This window comes from Haliotis asinina, chromosome 8 (assembly GCF_037392515.1).
Source record: "Haliotis asinina isolate JCU_RB_2024 chromosome 8, JCU_Hal_asi_v2, whole genome shotgun sequence".
Taxonomy (NCBI): domain Eukaryota; kingdom Metazoa; phylum Mollusca; class Gastropoda; order Lepetellida; family Haliotidae; genus Haliotis; species Haliotis asinina.
Genome location: NC_090287.1, coordinates 30,996,907 through 31,024,876, shown reverse-complemented (window position 1 = coordinate 31,024,876; position 27,970 = coordinate 30,996,907). Strand labels below are relative to the sequence as shown.

At 39.5% G+C, this 27,970-nt stretch overlaps 2 protein-coding genes across 2 annotated transcripts in view; both read right to left on the bottom strand.

Annotated features, from left to right (window-relative positions):
* Positions 1-3,461, bottom strand: part of LOC137294115 (xanthine dehydrogenase/oxidase-like) — a 38,059-nt gene extending 34,598 nt beyond the window's left edge. The window contains exons 1-4 of the mRNA XM_067825071.1: positions 3,379-3,461; positions 2,343-2,469; positions 1,743-1,804; positions 98-163 (exon numbers count right to left, since the gene is read on the bottom strand). Coding sequence (XP_067681172.1) covers positions 98-163; positions 1,743-1,804; positions 2,343-2,418 — 204 coding nt within the window. The 5' untranslated portion in view covers positions 2,419-2,469; positions 3,379-3,461. The remainder of the gene's footprint in view (positions 1-97; positions 164-1,742; positions 1,805-2,342; positions 2,470-3,378) is intronic.
* An 8,830-nt stretch (positions 3,462-12,291) lies between these two features.
* On the bottom strand, positions 12,292-27,475 carry LOC137293769 (uncharacterized). The gene is made up of 12 exons (XM_067824483.1): positions 27,062-27,475; positions 22,703-22,866; positions 22,141-22,278; positions 21,398-21,420; positions 20,499-20,530; positions 20,207-20,264; positions 18,305-18,398; positions 17,702-17,813; positions 16,885-16,930; positions 16,590-16,660; positions 15,286-15,400; positions 12,292-14,338 (listed from the first exon to the last, which is right to left on the bottom strand). The coding sequence occupies exons 1-12, from the start codon at positions 27,211-27,213 to the stop codon at positions 14,135-14,137; spliced, it is 1,209 nt and encodes a 402-aa protein (XP_067680584.1). The 5' UTR covers positions 27,214-27,475; the 3' UTR covers positions 12,292-14,134.
* Between the last annotated feature and the right edge of the window lie 495 nt (positions 27,476-27,970).

Genomic DNA, 27,970 nt, shown 5'->3' with positions numbered 1-27,970 from the left:
ATAACAAACATGTTGTCAGCCTAAAACAGATATTGACAACTAAACTATAAATACATTTGTCATCAAGATTCCTTTAGTTATTCGATCTCTAACTTACTTGATTGGAAACCTCTTCAACGTTCAATTGGTTTCTACAGCAGTTCTCTCTCCTCTGGCAATACTCCTGCAATTGTGATAAGTTGAGTAGGTGAATGAGTATTGTTTTATGCCACTTCAGGAAAAATTCTGGTAAAATCATGGCAGAGGACAACAAAAATGGGCTTGACACACTGAACACATCTGGCGAGCCAAACTCAGGTCTTCAGCGCAGTGAGTGATATTTATATTTACTAGGCTACGACACCACTCCAGTTAAAGTGGGTTTTAAGTGTGCTTGGGTGCACACTTGCAGCTTCATTAAGTTTATATTTTAACTGTTTACTTAATGTAGGTACAACGAATGGGGCGAGTACACTTGGCTGCTACAGGTAGCTTGACGATTATGCATATGCAATACATGCTAACCATGACATGAAATCAACACTGCTACTGATTAAAACCTGTCTCGCTACTGTGTCACTGATAAATCTACTGAGTCTGGTACTGAGTAATCCCCAAACCGACAAATTTGTGTACAAAGATATTTCTCACTGACTTATCAATGTCAAAAGGTATTTTCAGTTTTCTGTACACAATTTTGGTGGCCATAATAAAAATATGACAGAAATTTGGAAATATTGTTTGAATACGAACCATTTCTCTGGAACCGGTTATATAAATTTCCAAGACATGTATTCCCGGTCGATCACCAGCAGAATTATGGACGAAAATCAGCCCGTACAGAGAAATAGGAACAAAATTATGGGATAAAAATATTTCCCCCTTGCTACTCTGATTTAGCCACCACCATTCAGTAACAGATAGCTTTTAACATATTAAAAAGTTAAATGAAACACAATTAACTATATGTTGTTATTATCTATTTAATATTTAGCAGACGAAAAGTCAACTTTACCCATTAAAACAACACCGCATATTCCTTCGAATGATAAGACTGCAATTTCAGGCATAAGATACTGATATTCCACGCTAACCTTTAGTTAAGACAAAGACAAATAGATGATTGGGGCATTGACAAGCATTTTAGATATTCAACAATTTTCTTACAAAAACACCAGGAAAATGTCATTTGCTTCGTGAAATGGATTCGGTGGTCCTAAACATATTTGCTCAGTATATTGTGTTGATTCAATTCGTTGGGATTGTACCTGTTCCCAAATCGAGTGTGCTATAACAATTCATGCGTGAAATGCACGGGGAAAATGAACTTCTCGATATTTATCAGACAACCTGTCTCCCTCTTGTTTCAAGTGGATCGTTCTGTGGGGCATTCCCAAGTATGCAAATTGGGGTCATTTGTCAGGTCACGGATCATCTTATATGTGTTTACCAGTATGTCTATTCATCTGGGAACTGACTTCAAGGGAGACAATTCAAGGAGAAAACAATTCAATTGTAAAAGTATTGCAACAGCTGGTCGCACTAGACTAGCGGTAATGCAATAGTATGTTGCAACAGACTATTGCTATCTCAAAGGTTGTGTACCCTGCAACAGCTACCCCTAGTTGGTACTCATGAGGATCATTACTGATTGATCAATAGTTGGTCAGGGTAGACAAGGGTAAGGTGAGAGAGTAGGTTTTAATCAGATCAAGGGCAGATCAATAATTAACAGATTTAACCAGCTGACCATAACCAGCTACCTTTGAGAAAGTCTTCATACCATCCAAAATAGGCCTGTAACCAGTGCACCTGCATAGATTACCTGTAAGTAAAATATACAGTATCAGTATCATAAGAATGTGTTTTGGTGAGACCGCAAAACACTTTAACCACTAGGCTACCCAACCAATCCATCTGCCTATTGACATGAGTCATGACAAATCATCATCCGAATTTTGACACAGTTCAGTATTTATTGGGAGGGAGGAACTCAGAGAAAAGGAATTTCCAGGTGTGCAAGAAAGGACTGAGATGGCATAGCACAGGTAAAAGAATCATTAACTTTGTCAGCTCTTGTCCACTAACACCTACTCTTTTGCACACCTCCCTTGGAACATTTATAGTGAACTGTGTAAATATTTTCCTGATAGTTTGTTACTTTTCATTTTTAGGACATAAATTCTGCAAAAAAAGTCACAAAATTGCCATGATGTTTTGATTATGATCTTCAATTCATTGAGTATCATATGTTTATTAGTTTTCAAGTTCAATTACAATTCATTGGTTTGCTTTTGAGCCAAGCAGACTAAAGGATCTGTTATATTTAATACTGTGATGAACTCAGGTGGGTGACTGCCTACCATCAAATGCATGCTCAATGTCCTCTAGATGTGGCTTGGGGTTGTTTCTCAGCAGAGCATACATGGACATCACCATCCCTGGAGTACAGAAGCCACACTGTGTGCCATGGTTCTTCACAAGCCGCTCCTACAGGAAGAAGTCACCAGTACCTTGAAGCACTCATAATATAACTAGTAAGATAACCCAAGGGCTTAGCTCATTAGCTAGAGAATTACATCACATTGCATTAAAAAAATATACCTAACTCACTGCCAACATTACCTTCATGTTGAAAATGGTTTGAACTGTGAAATAGTGAAAATATACATGATAGGAAAATTTTAGTTGTTGTGCTGATTTGTTCATTTAGCTGGTGAAAAAAACAACATCAGTACCGGATATCTGGTTTAACATTGCAATGAAGTGATAAAATAAAACAAACAACCCAATACTCAAAAATCCACCTGTACAGGGTGCAGCCACAACCCATCTGTATCAAGTGGCGCCCAACCCACCTGTATCGAGTGCAGCACAACCTACCTATAAACATGTACAGCACAGTCACAACCCACCTGTATCAGGTGCAGCACAACCCACCTGTATAGGGTGTAGCACAACCAACCTGTAGCAAGTGCATCACAACCCACCTGTATCAGGTTCAGCACTACCCATCTGTACCAAGTGCAGTCACAACCCACCTGTATCGAGCGCAGCACAACCCACCTGTATCGGGTGCAGTTACAACCCTACAGTATCAAGTGCAGCATGACCAACCTGTATAGGGTGCAGTCACAACCCACCTGTATCAAGTGCAGCATGACCCACCTGTATCAAGTACAGCACAACCTACCTGTACAGAGTGCAGTCACAATCCACCTGTATCAAGTGCAGTCACAACCCACCTGTATAGAGTGCATTACAACCCACCTGTATCGGGCACAGTCACAACTCTACTGTATCAAGTGCAGCACAACCTACCTGTATAGAGTGCAGTCACAACCCATCTGTACAGAGTGCAGTCAAAATCCTCCTTTATAGAGTGCAGTCATAACCCACCTGTATTGGATGCAGACCCCTGGTGGTACTCCCCACACCCTCCACAGTTGTGACAGCCAGGCCATGGACAGAACATACTGGGGTCAGGCAAGCATTCACAGCATAGTGGATAGAAGGTCAAGGAGAACTGGTTACTTGAATGTTCACATTTACCATTGGAAAGTACATTGCAGTTATCAGAATATTGGCATAATGCTAATATTGGCATATTTCTTGCGTCGAGTTCAACCTGAACACATCAATATTATAATTTTGCTGACATTTGCTGCAGACTTTGGGTCAAATATCTTCCTCTGGTCTAAAAAAATCCCTGAAATGGAAAATCTTATTCACTATACATTTCTTTCGAAACAAATTCATTTGGTTTATCAACTTTATGACCAGCTATTACAGCTATATGGCGAATCCTTAAATAATTAAATCTTGAACAGGCAATCCAGTGATTTTGCTTATGATGTGACCAGGATGTCTAGAAATGCAAATCCAAACCATGATATTTATATTGTAACTGTGTCTGTGCACACCTTTGACTTCTTCTTCCTGTTTCTTCAAATTGACTGAAACATGCAGCTATACAAGGGAAGTATGATGATCTCATGCCAATGAGCTATCTGGTATCTCTCCAATCTTATACATCAAAGGCACAGTCTCATGTTGAAAAATGGTTTCCAATATATATAGGTTATGCTTGGAATTACACTTTTTTAGTAAGTACAAATCCTAGTACATTCTAGGTTAAAACTTCACCAAAACAGGAAGTGTGACAACTGGTATACCACATGTTTTGTGGGGTTTTTTTCTGGCATGTGTAAATATATGGAATTGCAATTTCTTAGGACAGTACAGAATCTTGTATTTTGGAGGATTTTGTCTCATCTGGAATCTGAACCAGCATGCTTAGAGTGAGGAACCTAATGGTCAGCACACAAGGTCACGAATGGTACATAGTAGTAGAATTTGTATTTAACTGACTAGATGTAATTCCAAATATAACATGTTTCATCTGAACACTTTCTGAAATGCATTGTGTATTCCTATATACATGAAGTAAATATCTTCTAGAGATATTACCCCTCTCAAATTAAGTTTGGATATCATGAAAATAAAACAGATGCATAATTATTTTCCTGGTGTCCTACCCAAATCATAGATATATTTAGCACAAACTGTTGGAGATACTCTGTTGTCAGGGATACTGGATGCTATCAGCAGCAGGGTTGTAGCGAGACAGCATGATGGTGCAGGCACCGCACCCACCCTCACCACACCCATACTTGCTACCTGTCAGGTGTACTGTGCTCGTTAAGGCAAACAAATACAAAAGTATTCATCATTACATCATCTACATTTTCAAGACAATTTCTGGAAGTACTGTGTTGAGGAAAACTATACTTTGAGGCCCAGTGTTTGAGAGTGCTGTATTCTGAAAAATTATTACTGAGACAGGCTAATGGTTTTCACCATATAAAAAAACCCAGGCACACAAACTAGTAGGTTGTTTTCTTTACATGGTGCGATTTTGTTTAGCTTTTCAGTACATTCACCAGGTGCAACATGGCTTTTTATACATCTGGCTGCACTATCAAAATTTTGCACTGTACAATAATACCACTAGTTCTAGAAAGTAATAAAAATACTTGTTTAGCAATTTTCATAACAGGTACTCAGTATCAGATAAATTCAACAGAACCTGACCCCATAAAAAAGGATGAATGAGTTAATTTTGCATTACCTGCATTACTATAGCTCATTTATATGATAACTGTGACATAACTGACTTATGAGCACACACATGTTTCTGCTTGCAACAAGTCATGCAGAGAGAATGTTACATGTACTTCCAGTCACTTCCAAATTAGATGAAACAATGACAGCTATAAGAAGATCATCAGGAAGATCATCAGCCATTGTTAACTGGTCCCACTGCATGTTGCAAATAGCGAAATCACACACTTTACAACAATTATCACAGAAAAGTTTCAATCGTTCATGTTTGTTATCTTAATTTCTGTACATGTAACTTTCATTCATAAATAAATACTCATATTCAATACATTCACCTCATAGTGTATTCATTCTAACCATACCACTGCCAACTAAAATGTATCGTGTGCAAAATAGTTCATGGGTTTTCCTGTTTTAGAACAGAAGCTGTATGTGTGAGTGTTTTTGTGAGTGTATACAGAGCACTTACTCCCTGCCAACACTCCACTGTGTAACATTATTGCTGACTTGCATAGTGGCATGGATACATTTTTTCCTGAGATAGTGCAACAATGTCTCTTCTGGGTCTGCATTCTCTTCTGTCACCTGAAGGGAAAGTCATGCATTGCATAAGAAATAAGAAGTTCTCTTCCTTGTTTCCCAGTAAAATCCTATCTGTGCTGAGTTGGTGGGATAGCCTTGAGATTAAGGCATTTGCTTGTCACGACAAAGGTCCAAGTTCGAGAACCCACATGGGTTCAAGGTGTGAAGCCTATTTTTAGTGTCCCTGCTGTGAGATTGCTGGAATATTGTTAAAAGGTGATGTAAACCTAAACTCACTTACTCATATCTGTGCTATGGTGGTAATATCAAGAAAATTAATGAATCAAAATGAAAATGAAACATTTTGCCTTTGAGACACCATCAATCCTACATTTTTATTTGGACATGCACTTCTCTTAATATGCTTACATACCTTTTCCTATGAAGGATGTTTCATAACAAACAAAACACAAAATCATTAACTATCATATATTTTACTGTCAGTATATTTAGTTCTGGACTCAACCCATGTGCAGACTGGACTTAGTGTGTCCCTCTTGAGAAAAATGTATCCAAGACAGAATGCATACATACATTTTTAACATGGTTTAAGTGAGTAAGTGAGATTAGTTTTATGCCATGCAATATTCAAGCTATATGGCGTCGGTCAGTAAATAATCCAGTGATCAACAGCAGGAACATCAATCTGCGCAGCTGGGAACTGATGAGGTGTCAGCATTGGCCTGACCACCCGATCCTGTAAGACACCTCTAGCAACAATACTACATTGTCACCTTTTGTGGTAAACAATAACAATACGCAAAAACATCTTTGAAACATCTACCACATGAAATGAGTGACTATAGTTGATGTTTTTTTAGAAATAGTTCAGCAACATCACAGCAGGGGGAACACCAGATTTGGGTTTCACACCACCCCTTTCATATAGAAATTGGGTCATGGGGATGAATTAGGGTAACAATATCGTTGTATCGGTTACAGTCAGATGCAAACATATCGAACACGTACAAGAATACCAATGGATTGATATATCGTTTCTCCATCAATGTCAATGCCAGTGAGTGCTGCACGCCCATCTTCATATTACCCCAAATGTGCATGAGCTCTTGAATACATGATATAATCAATTATAACTGTAAAGTCAAAATTTTTAGTCAACACAGTGCATGTCAGTGGTGAAAAGTTTTAATGAGTACTCGCGTCAGAGATACCATCAGTGTTTAAAGTGCACTACAAATTAATCCTGTAGGTATTTGATGACAGGAACAAAATATACCGTCACACCCAGCTAACAAAAGTACGTTTTGAGGACGTTGTCTCAACGTTACGTTTACGTCCCCAGAACGTCAGCATATAACGTCCCCATTACGTCTTTTTTGTGGAGTCGAAAACACGTCCCCACAACGTTATTTTCTACGTTCATACGACCCAAAAATAACGTCCCCGCGACGTCATAAACACAACGTTGTCACAACGTTATTTTCTACGTTCATACGACCCAAAAATAACGTCCGCGCGACGTCATAAACATAACGTTGTCACAACGTTATTTATAGTTTATTGGGTACATACGTACTCAGAAGGTACAGCAGTCTGAGGATAAATATTTCTATTAGGTTTCTAGGTTGTTGTCACCATGATCATAACAATATCCAGGGCTAAAAGTCATAGTTTCTGTTGTTTTTATTAGATTTAAATTACGAATGCTGAAAAAAGGTCAAGTGATCAAAAATTCGAAAAAACTTATTTCGGCAATTATAAATGTGTGGTTTGGATTTTTCGAAACTGTCTACTCTGAGCCCTGGTAACAAATAACAGAGACGCTTCTTTTGTTTACACTGAACCATTTATTCAAGTATAATACATTGCTAAGAAACGTTTCATTCTAGACTTGCACTTTCTCATCTTCCCCAGCGGCAGCGTGCATCTGAAAAAAGAATACAGCGTAGTTTATCTTTAAGACCTAATATTATTCAAAAGAACAAGATTAGAACATGCCGTTACATTTTTAACACCCTGAATGCCAAGTGTTTTTTTGTTTTGTTTTGTTTTGTTTTGTTTTGGTTTGTTGTTGTTCAGGCGCATATTTTCGGCAGCTTTGAAAAATGACGGTTTTGTGCGAGAATTGCACTCGCGTGGATCTGCGTACGGCTATAAAATTACACAGAAAATGTACAAATCATTCTCATTAATGTCATCAGTTTTACATATAAATTTGAATTAAATCGCTGTTTATTAGCCTGTTCATATGAAACTGCAATATTTGTCCCAGCATATTGAATATTGCACATCACAGGAACTAAAGCACATGTTGCAGTAATGGCTACGTGTGATCCTCTAACGGTTGTGTAGAGGCTTAAACTGTGATAGATCATATAGTACACCTACCGAGTCAATTTTCCGTGTAAATATTCAAACAATCAAAAGCTTTCAATGAATGAAAACGCATACCCTATATCCACATATGATATGATGTTGAACAAGGATATATGTAGATACTGAAATTAGTTTTCATGATAAAGTTTCTGAACAAAAAATATAAATCACGATGCTCAAAGTGCAGTCGGAATGATATGGCCATTGTGTTTTCTCTTGTTCAACCGAGCTTCACCTCCAAGAAATTGCCTAACAAGTGCAACGATGTTTACGTGTGACATCACTATCGTGGGCCGATTTCTTTCAAAATGGCGGCCTCGCTGACATGGGTACATCGGATTTTGAGAGCACACTTTCCTTGATTTAGGGATGTTTTGTACATAAAAGAGAGATGTAAGTAATCAGAATTATTCTGACTGTCTGTGTATTGTTATATGTTTTATCGTTTACATTTTAATTGACGGAAGAAGCCAGAAATGCCGATAATCACCGCTGTCGTTCTGCGTAATTTTGTGTCAGTCACGGTGTCACGCTGCACTGACACGACAGTTTTTTTTATGAATTATCAAATGATTGCATCGCATCTAATTTTGCTATTTCCTGCTACGATACTCTTCCCCTGAATATTCAAAGCGTATTGAGCCATTGTAAGCAATGACTAGACGGCTAGAAGTCTGAAAATTTCCGAAAATGCTACGTGGTGTAAAATCGGAATTTTTCTTTGCTTTCATTTCAAACAAGCGCAGTCTTTCGAGCACAGCGTTCGTTTTCATGCCCAATATCTTTCGTTTCGTTTTATCCAGACCCTTGGCATTGGTGACAAAGCCCATTTGTAATTTGATTCTAAGATATACGGGGAAATCAATGATGCATTTCTCGCTGCTGACAATGGAATACACATGATGAAATAGTAAGTTTTCGGACAACTATGGCAAGAGAAGCGTATGAGAAAAGATAACCACTTGGGTGGGGAGAGGGAGGGGAATGGTATTTCACAAGACAGGAATGTCCTCTTATCTAGACTTGCCTCTTTGAAGGATAGAATTACATACATGGGCCTAGCCCTCCGTACAGCCTTGGAGCATGCGACAGTCATGCCTACGTTTAATAACACTCGTGTAACAAGTAACGGTTTCAAATGTGGTATACTACACTCAATATGACAATATTTATGTAAATATTATTCAAAGAAAGAGAGACACTCAAAGAATAAAATCGCTTGCCCTGAATCCACGTACGATATGGTATGTAAACACTACTCAGAATCCAAAATGGCGGAAATTTTAAACGCACTTAGTGTTAGCATGTATTTTCGAAAACATCCCAGCCGATTCTAGGTTCATCGGCAAAGTTTCAGAAATATCATTGGTGATTTCATGAAAAACTGATGTCAGTGATCATTAATATGTTATTTAGAAATTCAGAACTCCGATTTTTGCAGTTCAAAACACATATCAAATGACGCTGTGAATTTCGGATTTGTGTAAAAAGTAGGACAAGTAAATAGATCTAATCAAGAGTCAATTTCAATATTCTCAATGAGTACGTTCTGAATTAATACATATAATTTACTAATCTAAACAAAACAATAAACAAAATACTCACTGTTATGGTGATGAGCCCCTTTTGAAAGTGAGGAACAGACACAGAACCCTGTACGACTGGCAGCCGCGCGAGAAGTGTGATGTCACCGAGCGGGAAAGTACTCGCACAGGCAATGACGTCACATGAAGAAGTCATGTGCAATGTGTCACAATTTGGATCTTGTGGGTTAAAAGATAGAAGGAAACATGTTTCATAACTTCACTGAAATGAGTGAAGTCAAGAGCACAAGAGTGTATAATATTATAATAAATTGTATGAAACAAAAATAAAGTAAATACTATGAATAAGCTTCATTATATACTGAAGAGATAGATCTATATGGTAATTTTTAAAAAAAAATATCACATGCTTCGACCCTGTTAAATATGATAGTCCATCAAGTAAGCTCCGGGATGAGGAGATTAAGATGTAATGATTTTCCAACGGGTCAGTGCTGGCAAGCCGTGGACAGAACGTCCTCCCAACGTTATGCGAACGTTGCACCTTGGTCTGACATACACGCTGTTGCGACGTCCTGGTTACGTAAGTTGTAACGTTGTGACAACGTCTGTAAATGACATTCTCATAACCTTCAAACGTGAAGTTATATATTTTCCTCAGTTGAACGCATTTAACAAAGCAAACAAGACAAATTTATTCAAAAGTTGTTCTAGATTCAATATCGTCTTGGTAACTAATTAGATGGTCAGCTGCAAATGAAAACATCTTCTAATAGGTCAAGTAAACAAAATGTATGAAACGAACGTCCTCTCAACGTTACGAGTACGTTACACCAAAGTATGAAAAATACGTTGCAAGAACGTAATGAGAACGTAATGTGTAACGTTGTGGCAAGGTTGTGATATGACGTTATCCTAGGACGTTCTAATAACGTCCTAGTTACGTCATTTCCCGACGTAACCAAACCCTGACGTAAACATAACGTTGTGGGAACGTCGCGTGTTAGCTGGGCATACCTTTACAAGGTAAGAAAAAAACCCAACTGCAACAACAACGCCTGGAATATAATGTATAAGTGCAAATATTACACACGATCTTGATGCATCCTTGCATGCATGTTGTTAACCTTACCTTACGGCCATTGACGAAAAACACTAATGCGTGAGCACGTTCCAACAGACACGACGCCATTGCAAGGACAAGCCACCGAGGTCCTCAGTTCACTGCCCGTATATTCATATCAGTCAACACGATAGCTTTGCGGCGATATGTATAACAGCTACAACCATTGATCATATCCTCTACGTCTCAAGGTTTCACAAATGACCTCTGTAAGTCGAAGGACTGTCGCACGTTACTTGTTTACGGTTTTGCGTAGCCTTGCTACGGGCTCCTAAAGTAAAGAAAACCTTGAGCGACAAGCGAATCAATAAAGTTCTGGGTGGCCAAGGTAGTTCGTGGAGTAAACATTTCCAGACGGACTCTGACATTTCTAAGGGGAAACTGTCAAGTTTGTCAGAGCGTGGCGTTTGATAAAATAAACATCTATGATCAGTGGAAGTTGATTTTTACTGTCGATTTATATAAATTATCAGATTATATATTTCCTGTTATTAATGCGTGTCTGCCTGTGTTCAGAGCCAGATAAAGTTGCGGTTTATTTTAGAAAGAGGGAGCACACACTTCATTTTCACCCGAAATCTAAAGTCATTTGAAAAAAACTTTCAGGACGAGGAGGGTGGTGGTGGTAGTGATGTGTGTGTGCGCGTGCGTGCGTGAGCGTACTTGTGAGTGTGCAGAGGGAAGGTGGAGAGTGGTGCGCAATATCACGGCAGTCACATGAAATAGGTTTCACACATTATACCCATGTGCTGAATCGGACCTGCTAGGTCTTCGGCGTGACAAGGGTGGTGTGTGTGCGTGCGTGCGTGCGCGCGTGCGCGCGTGTGTGTGCTTGTGAGTTTTTTTACTGACTTTTTACCCTAGAAGTGTTGTAGATTCGGACCCTACCAACCTTTCTGTTACTCTCAATATTACTCCAACCGAAGTATAATTAATACAATTGCAGTTTGTCCACACTGACATATGATTGATAGTGCGCGCAAAAACGCAATCTGGGGGGTGGGGGGTACAATGCTACGCATAGCTTCTATGGGGACCATTTTTAGCCGAATCAAATTGTTTTAAAATTCTCCCTTGTCCTCCCTTGTAAAGAAGTTATGATTAATTGCACCTCTCTGTTTTCTAGATATTCAGTGAAGCGTACGTAAAATTGTCATGAGTTTTCCTATAAGACGCATTGAGTGGGTGGGGGTGGGGAGGTGGGGGTCCGCATTGAGAGCAGTTTCTAATGTCCAGCTGATTATATTATGAAAGTGTTATTGATTGTAGATGGTCAAAACCATACAAACTGTAAGGGGTAATACTGTGTAAAGAAACACTGTGTTTTGTTAAACGCCGTACTTGGCTGAATCCTGTAAGGTAATATGGCCGTCCGTAGACAATCGATACTCGTCCACACAATCCAGTGATTAGCGTCAAAGGGATGAATTCATTCTGACCTGGATTCCGTATGACAGATGTTGCGTGGGACCTTTATTCTGATCCCGAATCCCCCTGGCATCTTTGGCTTTGGTCTGTATTCATTTCCCGAAAGGAATTATATACCCATCCGGAACCCCTCCCTGGTTAAATATATGGTACAGAAATACATGACAATACAAAGCGTATCATTTGATATTTATTCGAAAAATATATATGAACTGTATACATACAAATATGTAAACAAATAACACTTGATGATTATTACTTGAGAAAAAAGGCATCATGGCGAAAAGTATGAGTTGGTTTAAGACCCTTTAGTTTTTCAAAACAATGTGTTTTCCACATGTATATTATGCCCAACAAACAGTTATCTCTGGATATAGTACATTCCTACTGATTCAAAATGGTCGACACCTAACAAGACGAAAAACGTAACCGGTTCAAATAATGGTAAAAATATTGAATTATAAGCATGGATTTATAAATCAGCATAAAATTGTGATGATATCAGGTAATCGCAAAATGTGGTGTAACCGATCATAAACGCATGCAAGTGTGTAAGTCAATACTTTTGTTCATCTGAAACCTTCACGCAAATCATTGAATGTCATACAGCAGAAAGCTAGAAACCTTCATGCAAATCGTTAAATGTCATACCCCATAAAGCAAGAAATCCTCGTTGAAAGAGCTGGTACAATCTAACCACACAAGCTGTGGGTGATTTTTTTTCAAGAAGACGATGGTACAGGAACGTAGATTCAGTACAAGCATATTAACTCTAAACAAAAGACCTTCATGTCAATAAAAATAAGCACAACCGACACTGCTTAATTGACACACGGTTCGGCTAGTTATAACAGCCTGGTATTCAACACAATACTCCTGTCTAATGATTGAGTCTAACTATAGAGTTTAGTGTCAGAAACATTATGAACCAAACAGAAACTTAAAGTAAACAGCTAGCACGATAACAGGTTAAATCCGTTTTAAATCCGTTCCCAGGAAGTGCTCGTTGTATCATCATCGTCGTCGTCGTTGTCGTTGTCGTTGAAGTCGTCAAATAATTAAGTACGGACACTGCTTATAGTGGAGGTAGATTGGGAATCACGGATTGGTTATCTTATGAATATAAAAAGACATAACGGTGGAATATATAGAGAGATAAATTCAAGCTTATATAATTTATATACACATGTCACTGCATCTGCTCGGGCAAACATGTTCTCCAGGCTCATGAAACATGGACACAGGATGGCAGACACGCTGCCTCAATTCGTCTCCCAGACACAAAGTGATAAACCGAAAAGAGTCCAGCTCAAGTCTAGACACGTGTCCTATAAACTGAGTTCACAACCAACCTTAACATTCTTGAGTGATGAGAACAACTGATTGTGGCGGTTCGCATTACAAAGTGCCAAGCTGAAAAGTGATTATGTGTGTTTCTCGTCATTGTTCTCGCTATCATTAAGACAAGGAGTACGTTGAGACATGTTGTGCGGAACATATAGGAGAACGCTCACCTCCAGCAGCTGCAGAGAGAACTATAACATATATAATGTTAATAAGATTCGAGATAAAGACACCGTCCTAGGGTAATTAGCAGTGCTACAAAGAGGCTGAAAGTTGAACTGTGTTGAAAAATGTAAAGGTTTACAGGAAAATGACATTTAAACTTGCTAAAACTGCACCGTATTTGCTGGACGTGTTTCTTGAAGAACGCTTCGGCTAGTTTGTTAATCGAATTCTGTTGAAAAATGTACATGTAAAGGGTTAACAGGAAAAATTTAAGATCTTCAAACGTCTCGATCAAAACTTGCTGAGACTGCCACATTTGACGGACAACAGCGCTGCTTTAACGATGCCTCGACCAGTTTCTTTATCAAATTCTATCTACATCATCAGGACAAATCATATCCATTATTACAAACACGGGCTAGGTAACAAGTTATCACGTCTTGAGTAGGAAGACTGGATTATCAAGGACAACGTTTCTATCATTCATAATGGTGGACGTGAGACTCCTTCACTCGCTGGAAAACGTCACATATCTGTTTTGATTGATACGACCTATGACCCCAGGCTCCTTCTTCGATTCAATGGTAACGTCGAATCCGTTGCCGGCGAGGGTGATATTGACGGTGGTGAGACAGTTGTTGCTGGTGACGTAAAGAGGGAGGTCAAGTTCAGTAAGCACGTCGACATAGGTCCCTCTCTCCGCCATGAACGACTGGAACGTGCAGAACAATATCATTACTACCGTAGACGTAGCCATGTCTGTTTGTCAAAACATGGTATATTTAAACGTCTTGATGAAAAAGCGCTCAAACAAAGGATGAAAATAGATCAAAGATCAAATCAAACCATATATGTCCTCGTGTCGGTATTGTTTTGTTTTCATTCTTCACATTTTCGTGAAGTATATTCGTGCAATATATTCAGTCGTGATTTTCGGTTTCTTTATTCTTGTTTATTTTATTTTATTTTATTTTATTTTATTTATTTATTTATTTTATTGATTTTTTTTTTTTTTTGATGTCGAATCTGCGCAAATACAATTTGACAACATGTTACGACGAGGAAACATTAACCATGCCTTAAGTAAATACTATCTAGGGGGCACATCAACATAATTGGTAGGTTGGGGTTTTATTTGTCGTATTTGTTTTTGTTTTGTTTCGTTTTGTTTTTTGTTGTTGTTTTTTTTTTTGTTGTACTGTTTTTGTTTGTTTTGTTTGTTGTTGTTGGGTTTTTGTTTGTTTGTTTTGTTTTGCTTTTTTGAGTCAGTATTGTAAGAATTAGACCTAGCGTGGTGCCACTATCATCGTATACATGTACATGTTGTGGAATAATTATCTGACTTTAACCACAAGTACCTGCTAGTATATACCACAACATCGATAACTGCTAAACAAGCCCAGAAACAAAGTAAATTTTGTACTCAAATTTTAAACTGGATTTGGCAGATTGAAACAGATACATTTTCATCTCAACTACATTTTTTCTAAAAAAATGCCCAAACAATTTAAGTAATCTACCGACCAAACTCACAGTTGTAACTTCAGTCTAAGCTCAGACTTAAGTTTGTTTCGAGAAAGCGGGGCCAGGACACCACACTCCAACCACACAGCTAAGCTGCGCTACGCTGTATTTGAGGAATGTACATAACCCAGTCACCTTCAGGGCATTGAAGACATCGAACAATGCCTGGTACGTGATCCATCGCTTGCTGTCCACCACAGGCCTGGACTCTCCACCTGGAGCGTCAGTCTCAAAGAACAGGAGCCCCCATCTGCAGTTGAAATACATTTTGTTAGGAAAGAATGTCCGAAGCGCTTATAAGTACGTGGCGACAGGGTTCAAACTTTGTTAAAGGTTATCGGACTCTACTGATACCGTCACGTTGACAGTAGTTAGTTGAAGGACCTGTTAGTCAAATATGTCGTGTTGGAACAAGAGAACAAATATCACTGCAGAGTTGTAGCTTCGTCCTGTAGAATGTGCCCTCAGTCATACAGTCAGATACCATTGTGTTGAACTTTGATGAACCGAACTTTTAGTTGTATCGGAGTATTCCTTATGTAATCGCCATCTTACGGTTTTGTCTAACCTCAGATAACTCGAAGTATGCATTTAAGTCCCTATACTTTGATTAACTAAAACTCTGTATATAAAAGAGCGATCTATGATGAAAATGTGATGTATGGTCTTCGCTATGTGTTTTAGTGGCCGACTGAATGAATACGATGACTCACAAACGATCACTTTAACTTGGGCGTGACGGGTGAGGAGGTAGCTTTTATACCCACTTAATGCTACATAAAAAGACATTACCAGCAGACCGAAACACTTCAGAAAGTAGATCAGCAGATATTATCAAGTGATAGGTCTGCTTTTTTGTGACGCGAAAAGCGATTGTCACCTCGTCCCACACAGAGACAAATAACACCTCAACTCTCTCATGACATGCTTATGCTGCATGGAAGCGAAAAAATACCTTGGTTTGTAGAGGAAGGCGTTTACAACGATCACCACCTACTTTCTTTGTACATCTGTAGTGACAGCAGGAACATTAAACACCTTATTTTGTCGAGGATGAGATCTACAAGGAACACCACCTAACATAAAAAACCTAGCCTGTATTGTCGAGGATGGGATCTACAGTGATCATCACCTAACATAAAACACCCTGTATTGCCGAGGATGGAATGTACAATGATCTTCAAACACTTTATATTGTGGAGGGTGGGTTCTACAAGGAACACAACCTAACATCAAATACCGAATATAGTCGAGGATGAGATCTACAAAGAACAATACCTAACATCAAACACTTTATATTGTGGAGAATGGGTTCTACAAGGACCGCCAACCTAAAATCAAACACCTTATATTGTCGAGGATGAGATCTACAAAGAACACCAACCAACATCAAACGCCCTATACTGTGAAGGATCAGTTCTACAATGAACACCACCTACTTGCTTGGTAGATGCAGATTGACGGCCCCTGTCGGGTTCCATGAGTACCAGGAGGCTTCTGTACCGGGTTTCTGTAGGTCAATACGAACATGCAGCAAGTACATACATTTCTTTGTACACAATTTGTACAGGCAAACAAATCATGCACAGTATGACACTTATGTAATATTTGTCTCATAACCCAACAGGGTTTCCAAAAACACAGCGTTTTCGGGATATGCAATACTGTATTCAGATATCTGTGGCTGTCTTATCTTCTTCCATCAAATACCACGCATGTACATTCTACACCCACCTGTTGATATGAGCCGTTTGTAAGAGCTTCGACGTCATATCTGGGCCTGGAAAAGTCATATATTGTTATCTACCAACACAATTGCTTGCAGAAGTCCAAGTCTTTATTTTAAAAGTAGTTTTATGACAAAAACATTGAAAAGAGGTTATTTCATTTTCTCGTTATATGATTTATGTTTTACTGAAAGGAGCACTTGAAAAAAGATTGAACCATAAACAATGAAAACATAATGTCGTAGCGCTATTATAACCATGTAGGACAACACCCTGGGCATGTGTGACAGATCGGTTTAGTCCTATGTATGGATGATTAAGTCATAAGCTATCAAATGTGCATGACATTTAACTTTTGTTTTGGTAGTTATCAAAGAAATATATGCAGCGTATTGATATCAAATATCACTGTTTACCTGTTTGTGTTAAACTGTTTTAGAATAAGTTGCCCCAAAACATGTGATAATGTTTCGACATTGGCAGAATACGAATCGCTATATGCAGGCTATGCGAATATATTGATAGATCGCGGCATTCATACGCGCGATTGGATTTGTGTGTGGAACGGTTTCCATTTAGAGGAATTGACTTTTTTTTTCTTGCCAAAAAATCTTAAGTCTATTTTGACCAATCAGTCTCAAGCATGTTTCATCTCCTGATTATCATCAACGACATTATGTGGACACATATTCATTAACGCAGTCATCGTATTTGTGAATACACCACCCGAAAAGGATCCTAAACCACATCTGTCCGTTCCCAACAAATACACTACCTGACAAAGATCATAAACCACATTTCTTTGTCCACTACTAATACACTACCTGGCAAGGATCATGAACCACATCTCTCCGTCCACAGGTGGGCGATCTGATCTGCTTGTGTTCTGACTCAGATTGGCAAATGGGAAGGACATCTCGATGGACCAGAAAGTAGCTGTCACAGCGTAAAGACGTTGGAGGTTCAGAATCAAGCATGAAATATCCTTTTATAGGCAAAAACTTGAAACATGGTAATAATATTACTAATTTTAATATCTAAGGTTCAGTTATTCCTGCATTGTAACCTACACGTTCGGAACGGTGTCTAAAATAATATATAATGTATATAGGCGCCTAGATATCACAAATACAACTGGATTACACTTGCACATGTTTATGACAGGTGTCCACCTCGTCGTGAACACACTGTACGCTGGTACTGCTATTTCACTTGTCTTAAAATTCTAAACAGTGTTGGAACTTACATGAATTGATCAACGAAAATCAGTAATGACCCCAGGTGTTCGAGTAAAGTGTAAGCAGATATATTTGGTATCCGGATTCTGGTATTTATAAACATTTCTTATAGGTATCGGAATGGTTTTCCAGGATATGTTTCAACTGGACATATATGTTAGTATGGCACTGTTTATTGCTGACGGGTACCTGGCACCGTGGCGTTGTTCACAGCCCCATCCGTGTACACCCCCTTCTGTTGGATGCCCTCCCAGTCCTTCCAATCCCCTCCGTCCATGTACGCCTGGAAAGGGAGAGAGTAAGGGTGAATTCGTGCAGCTATAAGGACCACAAAGTTTGGGGCATCACAATTTATCTTACCTCACACATAAATGTAGTTTTCTAACTGACTATGCGCTCTTCTGTTATTTTCAATGTACCTCTCTTACAAGCGTGGTACATTGCAATATACCCCGCTGCCAATAGCAGCTCATTCTGTACTTCGTGGTAATTACTTTTTTTATCTCGCATAACATTAAATGACGCATTACGTATGGAAATTACCAATGTTTCGCGAATGGAAATCGATGCAAGGGAGATAACTCTAATTATGTTTTTTCTTGTGTCGTCCGCAAAAATCTGGCGATGGCATCGAAAACATTTGACTCTTACCAATAAATACATTTTGACAAAACGTTCAAATGTAGTCCCTGTGAGTATTTAAGAAGGGGAATTACATCGAGGCGACTTTACTGAAACAATACCAACGGAGAAAAACAGCAGGATACAATTTCGAATCGTTTGATTCCCATGGGTTGGCTGAAGTGTACAATCAGATACCCATGCCTCAAACAGTTCCAAATTAACGTTGAGGTGTTCGGTAAGGTAAGTACGTTGTTCACTGGTCCCTCTGGTACCATGGGTTGAGGTATCCTCAATGTTTGTTTATGTTACATGAGCCCTCAACCCATGCTCCCTTCGTGACCAATAAACAACTTATAATGCATTTATTGGGAATCTCATGCCCTCCCATAAAATCAATATTCCACCTGTTTGTAAATAAATGGGTATGGACCAGATATTAAGGTGATCAACTAAGTCTGCGAGTTTGATCATCCGATCCGTTTATCGGCTGTAACGACAAGCAGAGATTGCCGGTTACTTTTGCGCCCGCCATCTTGCTTTAAGCTAGACGGGACCCAGCATAGGAAAGACCTATTCTAAACCGGATCTTTATGAAGAATAACGGTGTTTTATTGGCCCTGAAACCTAACCCTGCCCACCTATTGTCAAACAATACACTCTCCTCACCTGTACAACATCTTAATAAACGACACAACCTTCACACCAGACATCTTACAATTGGTAAGCGTTTTCCTTCTTTCTTATTACAAACTTTCCTCAAGGAGATACTCTCCAGGCCATATTGACTATCCTGCCCGACAAATTTCCATGATATATTTTTGATAAACATGCCTTTGTTATGTGGAGATTTATGCAGCTACTAAGTAAACTGATCCATGAAGCGTACAAGCACGAGACTCATCACACAGCGAGGTATACTTAAGATCACATTCCCGCCTACCCAGGTAACCGGGGCCTTCAAAATGTATTGTACACATGTCGATACATGGTGTACGCTTTCTCGGAAAACCTCATCTGGTCCCTACCTGATGAAACATTATTTATCAAGGAGGTTCAACGAAAACAGAAAGGATTATTCGGCACCCGTGATGTTAATCTGTGTTTCCCATCCCAAGCGTGAACCAGCAATAGGGCGGGCCTTCGGGGATTTATCTTTTTAAATTAAACAACCGTTTTTCACTAATTGTGTAACTAATTATATGCCGTTTTAAAAATGTATTATGTAGATCGGCTAGCTTTGCTTCGGTAATATTTGTATAGATGAAGATCAGGCTGACCTATATTCATATATGTGCAACGTTAAGAGTATTTGTCATTTGGACATTAAAGAAACTATTAATTTCACGTCGACATGAAAGCACGGGGTTTGCATGAATTGGGAGACACTGATAGCCTTACCACTATTTGAAGACTTAAATTACATGACACATCGCTGTACATGTCATCAACCCTCTTGACCTGACTTACCCGTGATAGTATGAGATCCCAGGTGGTGCCCAGTGCGTTTATCTCTATCTCCTTGTACCTGCGTCAACATAAGCAAAGTACATGTAGGCAATATATTCTATACCTCGTAGATGGTCTTTTCCTGAAGGTAGCACACATGAGACATGGATACACTCGAACAATGACATTTCGCCGTTATTTTTTTTATGTGTGTGCCTGTCTGTGTGTGCGTGTGTGTCTGCGTGTCTGTGTGTGTCTCTGTGAGTCTCCAACAGATTTCGCATGTTGTGGATATTGTTAATAAGGTACTCACATACTCATACTGTTATCAACATCAAGGAACACCTGGAAGACCAGAGATACTTTATCAATAGTAGTCAAAATCATTGCATTATCTAAATTAAGTCTGGACACGACACCTACATTAAGAGTGGACGAGACATCTACATTAAGACTGGGCTAGTCACCTACATTAATCCTGGACGTGACATCTACATTTAGCCTGGACGAGACACCCACATTAAGTGAGTGAGTGAGTTTTGTTTTACGCCGCACTCAGCAATATTCCAGCTATATGGCGACGGTCTGTAAATAATCGAGTCTGGACCAGACAATCCAGTGATCAACAACATGAGCATCGATCTGCGCAATTGGGAACCGATGACATGTGTCCACCAAGTCAGCGAGCCTCTTACGACAAGCATAGTCACCTTTTATGGCAAGCCTATTCTACCCCGGACCTTCACGGGTCCACCCGCATTAAACCTGGACGAAACACCTACGTTAAGACTGGAGGAGACATCCACATTAAGCCTGGGCGAGACGTTGTTGATGACTCACGCCTCTGAGGTACAATCAGATTGATTATTAGGGTCTCGCTTTCCGACCATCAGTAGAGGGTGATGGGACTCATAGCATTAAAAAAGTGGATAGATTGTGGCAGCATCTTACAAGATATGGTGCCTAGCGTCCGGCGTTTAGGGAATAACGCAAGATTCGGTTTATGTGGCATCAATATTGCAACTGTAGCATGCTATCTCAGTGTGATGATAGCAAGTCTATGAAACACCCACGGGAACACACGCGCACATGTGCACACATACAGATTTAAGTTATATCATTTCAAAAGCAACCTAATTCCGCATTTTCCTCATTTCACTCAATCAAATATTCATAAAATTATCAGGCGGAAGCACTTAAAATACGTCTTACCTCAAATGCATTTTCTTGATATACTGAAATTAAAAGGAAAGGTGTTGTTACATATATGATCCCACATGATGTGTAAGTTTCAGCAGCATGTTTGTCAAGAGGAAACCTTAAGTGTGAATCTCTTAGCATTTATGTAGAGAAGTTTAAGGGTCTATGGCGTTTATATCATGTCACACATACGGTATACACACTCTTTTAACCGGGCTTATCACAGTTTCGATATAGAACTAGGGCTGTTATACTGCTATAAAGAATGTACAAAGGACAAACGCTGCGTTGTATTAGGATCTGTGTAGTATTTCTGTTTAAATGAAATACAACATATCTGAAATTATTACCTCCCTTGCCCTCAGCTCTCTGGTTACGAAGTAGCAGGATATGAACTGTGGTCACACATAAGGGTTAGTACGTGAGTTGTGTTTTAAGCTGCTTTCACCAGCAGACCAGCTATAACAAGGCTGGATCATATAAAAAAGCGCAAGTGTTTCTTTATCTTTTTTCCAAGGTTTCTTTCTTCACAAGCTTTGTATCGTATGGGTTTTGAAGACGCCTGAAAAAAACTAAAGGAACACTTGTGCTTTCATATGATCCCTTGGGTTTTTCCCACCGTATATATTCCTGCCATTCATGTGGGACAGAAAGATGAACTTAGATACACGAAAGGCTCAATTACTGAAGCATTTACTTATTTCAGTTGTTCCCTTCGTAGGCATTAGTCGGTATTTTCTGATGTTGGGACCTACTTCGCGAGTCTTTCTCTGTCATTGTTGCCCAGATGTGAGGTTCCTGCAAATATGCGCCGACGTACAGCAGTTGGTCGTCCCAGCGGAGTTTCACCTTCGTCTCAACAGGGGGCGCTGGGAATTGAGGGCCCCGGATGTCTAGCAACATAGTAGTTATAAATTGTGTATACATAAGAGTCATTATAAACAGTAGTGGGTAATTCTACGAAAGATATATGTTGGAAAGAACCTTTGAGAAGTAAACATGCCGTTTATTATGCACATCTATCTGTAAAACACCGATCAACTTGCATGCCGTGGCATGACGTGACACCCATCAATCATATAACGTGAATCACCATCAGTCAGTCATACAGTGTGACATGCCATGCACCAGTCATACAGCATGAAGTGACACCCACCACTCAATCAACGTTATGTGACAACCGCCAGTCATACAGCTTGATGTGACACCCACTAGTCATACAGCTTGACGTGACACCCACTAGTCATACAACTTGACGTGACACCCACCAGTCATACAATGTGACGTGACACCCACCAGTCATACAACGTGACGTACCCATAAAGTTTTCCGTCCAAGGTACCTCCTTCCAAGCATCATCGTCGAGTACCCCGTCGACGGTGATGGTTTTGCCGTTCAGGTGATGTGCTACATAATAACGGGGGAGTTCGGGGGAGCATGATGCTGCTACATTAGCTTCCTCAGTACATTTGGTGTTGCAGCTGTAACAACAACAAAACCAACAAACTATCAGGGACTTCCACATGTGCATTTTACTTCCTTCTCACGAGACGACGTCTTGAGTGATAATGACGTAACGCCATCTTCAAGATGGCGGCCATGTAGAATGGGTTGTTGTTTTCTTCTTTCTTCAGTATAGACGATAGTGCAGATTACCGTTGCTGGCGCCTTCTTTTCAGTAAATTGCCCTGTATTATTCTGCACTATAACAATAATATGACATAGTACTAAAGAATATCTCCAGTTTAGTTATAGTTTTAGAAATATCTTGTTTCCTGAGCTCGAGATACACTATATATAACAACCTTTGACAACAATGAGTTCAGTTTTGTTCCCATCGGTAGCTATTAGCATCCTTCACCAGAAACAAATTCGAATCCCACTGATTGTTATTTCAATCTATAAAATTCTTGATAAACTACGACTTGGCTCTAATTCAAATTAAATTCCAACAATTCGAGAAAGGATTGCACAGCGATATGTTAATAATGATATTATGATACATGCGTGTAACGCCATGAATATTCATTCATACACGTTAAAACATTAAGACATGTGATACAATTACTTCATAAATATGTAACAGTGAATGGGATGCTTGTTTCTTAGTCTCTGAGACGCACTAAATGGATCTGTATGTAGTGTCAGTAACGAGTTTATGAAAACTGCTACACTGTACAAAGGCCATTCTAATACTGTGCATATTTACCAAACATATACGACAGCAAGTAAACTAGATACGCAGCGGTTGCTTTGTTTGATTTTCTTTTTCATTCTGTCCCGTACTGACACAAGAGGATTGTCACGAGAGTGAACAACCCGCAAATTCTGCACGCTGCGAAAGCTACATTGTCAATTCTTTGTGTCAACATCATCAGCCTGAAACATCAAGCGGAGGTAGTGTAAGGTTGGCGAGTAAATAACATGACCAGCACACTGGCCAATCTGGATGCCTTTCTTGGTCAATAACTAATGTTTGGGGGAACTGCGTTTGTAAATATCACACATGAATATGTAACAGTGCATGGGGTGCCAAAAAAACATAAAGATGAACTTTCGAACGCAAATAACGGGATCCCTTAAACTGGTAGATTAACGCTCGGTCTCTGAAAGTTTTGATTGAAACACTATGTTTATCTAAAAGGAGCCCCAGTGAGATAGGAGATTTGGAATTGCGCAACCTGAGGCAGATGTAGACTTTCTTTACTTGGGGTTTGAAATTTAAAGGAAGGCTGGAAGGAAAGAAAAGACATGTTTCTGGAACTGTGAAACAGATACTAATCCGATCGAATAAGATATATATCCATGTTTGGACATTGTTATTAATGAATCAAGACATAGGGATTCAGTGGAGACGTCTTTGATACTGGTGCCATATTTGTTGTGAATTTCCCTTTGCAGTGTTTGAGTGTTCCCAGTACATGGTACAATATAATTTGTAACCTGTTTGGTCAGTCTTGAAGGGTATCCTTTCATTCGCCCTCAAGTATTGTAATTTTTACTATTTAGTGACAACCGTCGTTTTGCCACCTGAGATACTGGTTATTATTGTGTATAAATATTATTGAAGCAAATGCAACAGCAGTGATGTATGGATTAAATTTTGTACCACAGCACGCATGCTCGGCAAAACCACAAACACCTGCGCTTTGACAGAAGAGGATGTTTTCAAATAAAATTTGCCGAAGGGCGAACAAGATTCTTGAGGGTGAAAGTACATTGTGAAAGGGTGATGAATATGCACTTATATTCGTGTGGTACGTTATACCTACCTCTAAATGGCGCTATAGCTGTATAAATCAAATCACAAACAGCTGTATATAAACGTGCCTCGCAGTAACGTACTTTTATGAAAAGAGGAATTGAGTCGACACATACATACGGGAGATACCAAGTCTGTTTACACAAACACGACACTTTCATACGAGGTAAAAGCAACGTCGTGACTTCATCTTGAAGTTGCCCTGTACAGTCTTCTGTTAATGCTGTTTGTTTGGGTGGGTTTTTTTTTTCAAAAAAAAGGTGTATTTGTGAGTTGGTTTTCATTTCGAGGAAGGCAAGGATGTATGCATGCGGTTGTTAAGGCGATGGAGTTTTTGTTGATGTTGGGTATATCTTTGTGTACAAACTGGGTGTCAAGTTGTGTCTTCCATCCGCATGAGTAATTTTTAAAAGTCCACTACAGTTGAGCACAGTTGTGGTGAATATATAACAGGGTTTCTTTAAATCGGCTTGTGTGACAACACTCATCCTTCACAGTGCCTTTACGTATCTCAGAACTGTTAATTTAGAGTGAGTGAGTGAGTTTATGTTTTTCTTCAGGGAAATCACAATAGTCACTAGGTTTCACACAGTGTACCCATATGAGGAGTGACGAGCGGGAGAGAGAGGGAAGGAAAGAGAGAGAGAGACAGACAGACAGGCAGAGAGAGAGAGAGACAGACAGAGAGATAGAGAGAGATTGCTTGCTTGCTTGATTAAAGCCGCACTCGGGGATATTCCAGTTTAATGGCTGTGGTCTGTAAATAATTGTGTCTGAACAAGACAGTCTAGTGACTGACATCATCAGCGTCAATCTACGCAGTTGGGATACCATGACATGCCTAAAACGAGCCAGCGAGTCATCTTCACTTGAAGAAGACACCACTGGGTGCAAACATACATCATATAATTATACTCACTGATATCAAAACCCATCCAGCATCCCAAACCATATCACTTACAGACTTTCTTACCGGAAGGAATGTATGCTTCAGCGAAAACAGCACGTAAAGGTAAGGTAATGCTTGAAAACGTTCCCAACAGACGGATGGCAATAAATGTATAAGAAATGTGCCACGGTTGTATCACAGCTATGTGCTACATATGCATGGTTATATCACAGCTGTATGATACATGTAAACGGTTATATCACCGCTGAATGGTACATGTACACCGTTTAATCACATCGGCACTATTCATGTACATGGTTGTATCACAGCTATATGATACATATACATGGTTATATCACAGCTGTATGATACATGTAAACGGTTATATCACCGCTGAATGGTACATGTACACCGTTTAATCACATCGGCACTATTCATGTACATGGTTGTATCACAGCTATATGATACATATACATGGTTATATCACAGCTGTATGATACATGTAAACGGTTATATCACGGCTGAATGGTACATGTACACCGTTTAATCACATCGGCACTATTCATGTACATGGTTGTATCACAGCTATATGATACATATACATGGTTATATCACAGCTGTATGATACATGTAAACGGTTATATCACCGCTGAATGGTACACGTACACCGTTTTATCACATCGGCACTATTCATGTACATGGTTGTATCACAGCTGTACAAAACATGTTAACAGTTATATCACATCTGCATATTCATGTACACAGGTGTGTCACAGCTGTACAAAACGTTTACACGATTAGTTTTCAATTTTATGACACATGGTGACACCCAAGCTGTATGATTTATGTACAGGGGTATAAAACGACAGTATGACCTATACGACTACCAATGTCTACACGCTCGACCTGAACTACCCTAGTGTTGTCTACAGCATGTGACACACGTTTTTGTGAACCACTTCCTTGTACCTTGACATAAAAGTTTCACAGCTTCGCGAGTTAGGTTTGTCAAATGCAGGTTGTGACATTTACCAAGTACATTTCATGGTGGAGACGTTGATAAAAGCTCGAAAAACTGGGACACTGCAAGCTAACATAGAAAGACCGTTAAAATGTTTTACATATTGGTCAATGGTCTATGTCAGGCCTATGCATACATGTTAAACGACATGGTGTACGTGTGTGCGAGCTCTTTCTGACTTGGCGTTACCATCAGTGGATATACAAACCACTATACCGGCTTACGTTTGGAATGAGATTGGGTTGTTTTCCTAAGTCCATATGCATTAATACAATGCATTAAAATTTGTCAGTGACAATTAATCATACGTCACAGCAGAAGTATTTTCAGCAATTATTGTATAGGATATACATCTAAATGATGCCACAGTCTGGATTGAATATATTTTTCTGCCTATATCCATGAAAAACAGATAACAAGACGAGCGACGTGTGTAATGTGTGACAGACCCGCTTCTCAAATCGTGAGGCGCGTCCATCACGAAACTATTTCAGACTATCTTACCTTTTTTGATAGTCGGGGATGGGAATAGAAACATCATCATCAGCTTCGGCAGGGGGATCTGACCAGGCTAAATATCCAATGCCTACCCCAAGTCCAAGACAGACAGCGCAACCGATCACCCCGATGACAATAGCGGTCCGCGGAGACCCCATGTTGTATGTGTAAGTATCCAGCTATAGCTACCGCAGGGATCCCGTTGTGCGTTGTGGACATGCGGAGGGGAGGCGTTGAGAGATTAAAGTCGCTGCCCTCGGGCCAGTGTGATGAGAAAAAGTCCACGACTACGGCAAAAAGGGCCTGTATGTGCGACTCTTGGTGTGGGTTGTTGACAATAGTTATTACCAGTTTAAACAATTAGCTATTGTTATTAGTGCGCTAAAATAGACCCAGTGGCTACGTAGCTCACCTTGTGTGAAAGTGCAAATGTTTGGTTACTGAAGATTTTAATAAACCAATGAACCATGGTTATAGGTAACTTCTGTTTTGCTGATTTCTCAACGAAATGGTTTTCAATCAACAAAAACTAATTACACATTTTCAGAACATTCAGCATGGCAAGGTAACCCATTATTTGGGAGACAACATCTGAGGGTAAATTATATTTTTCCTGAGGAAGTAAGTGCGGCGTAAACCCATGATTACTCCCTCACTATCCACAACTATGGTAGAAGGGATGACCTCATTGTATTCATCGTCATCTTTCCTCTCTCGATCATTGTTCCGTGAGATTCTCCCTTTTGTGTCTGCATTTCAAAGTTTCATTTTACAACAGGCGTATGACAGCCATTTGCACGATGTTTCTATTTTTTCTATGAAACGGTGAACAAACACGTGTCCTGTGCAACTGACTAGGTTGTCTGGACGAGATTTCAGAAAAACAGTTGACTTGGCTTTGCATGTGTTTGTGGT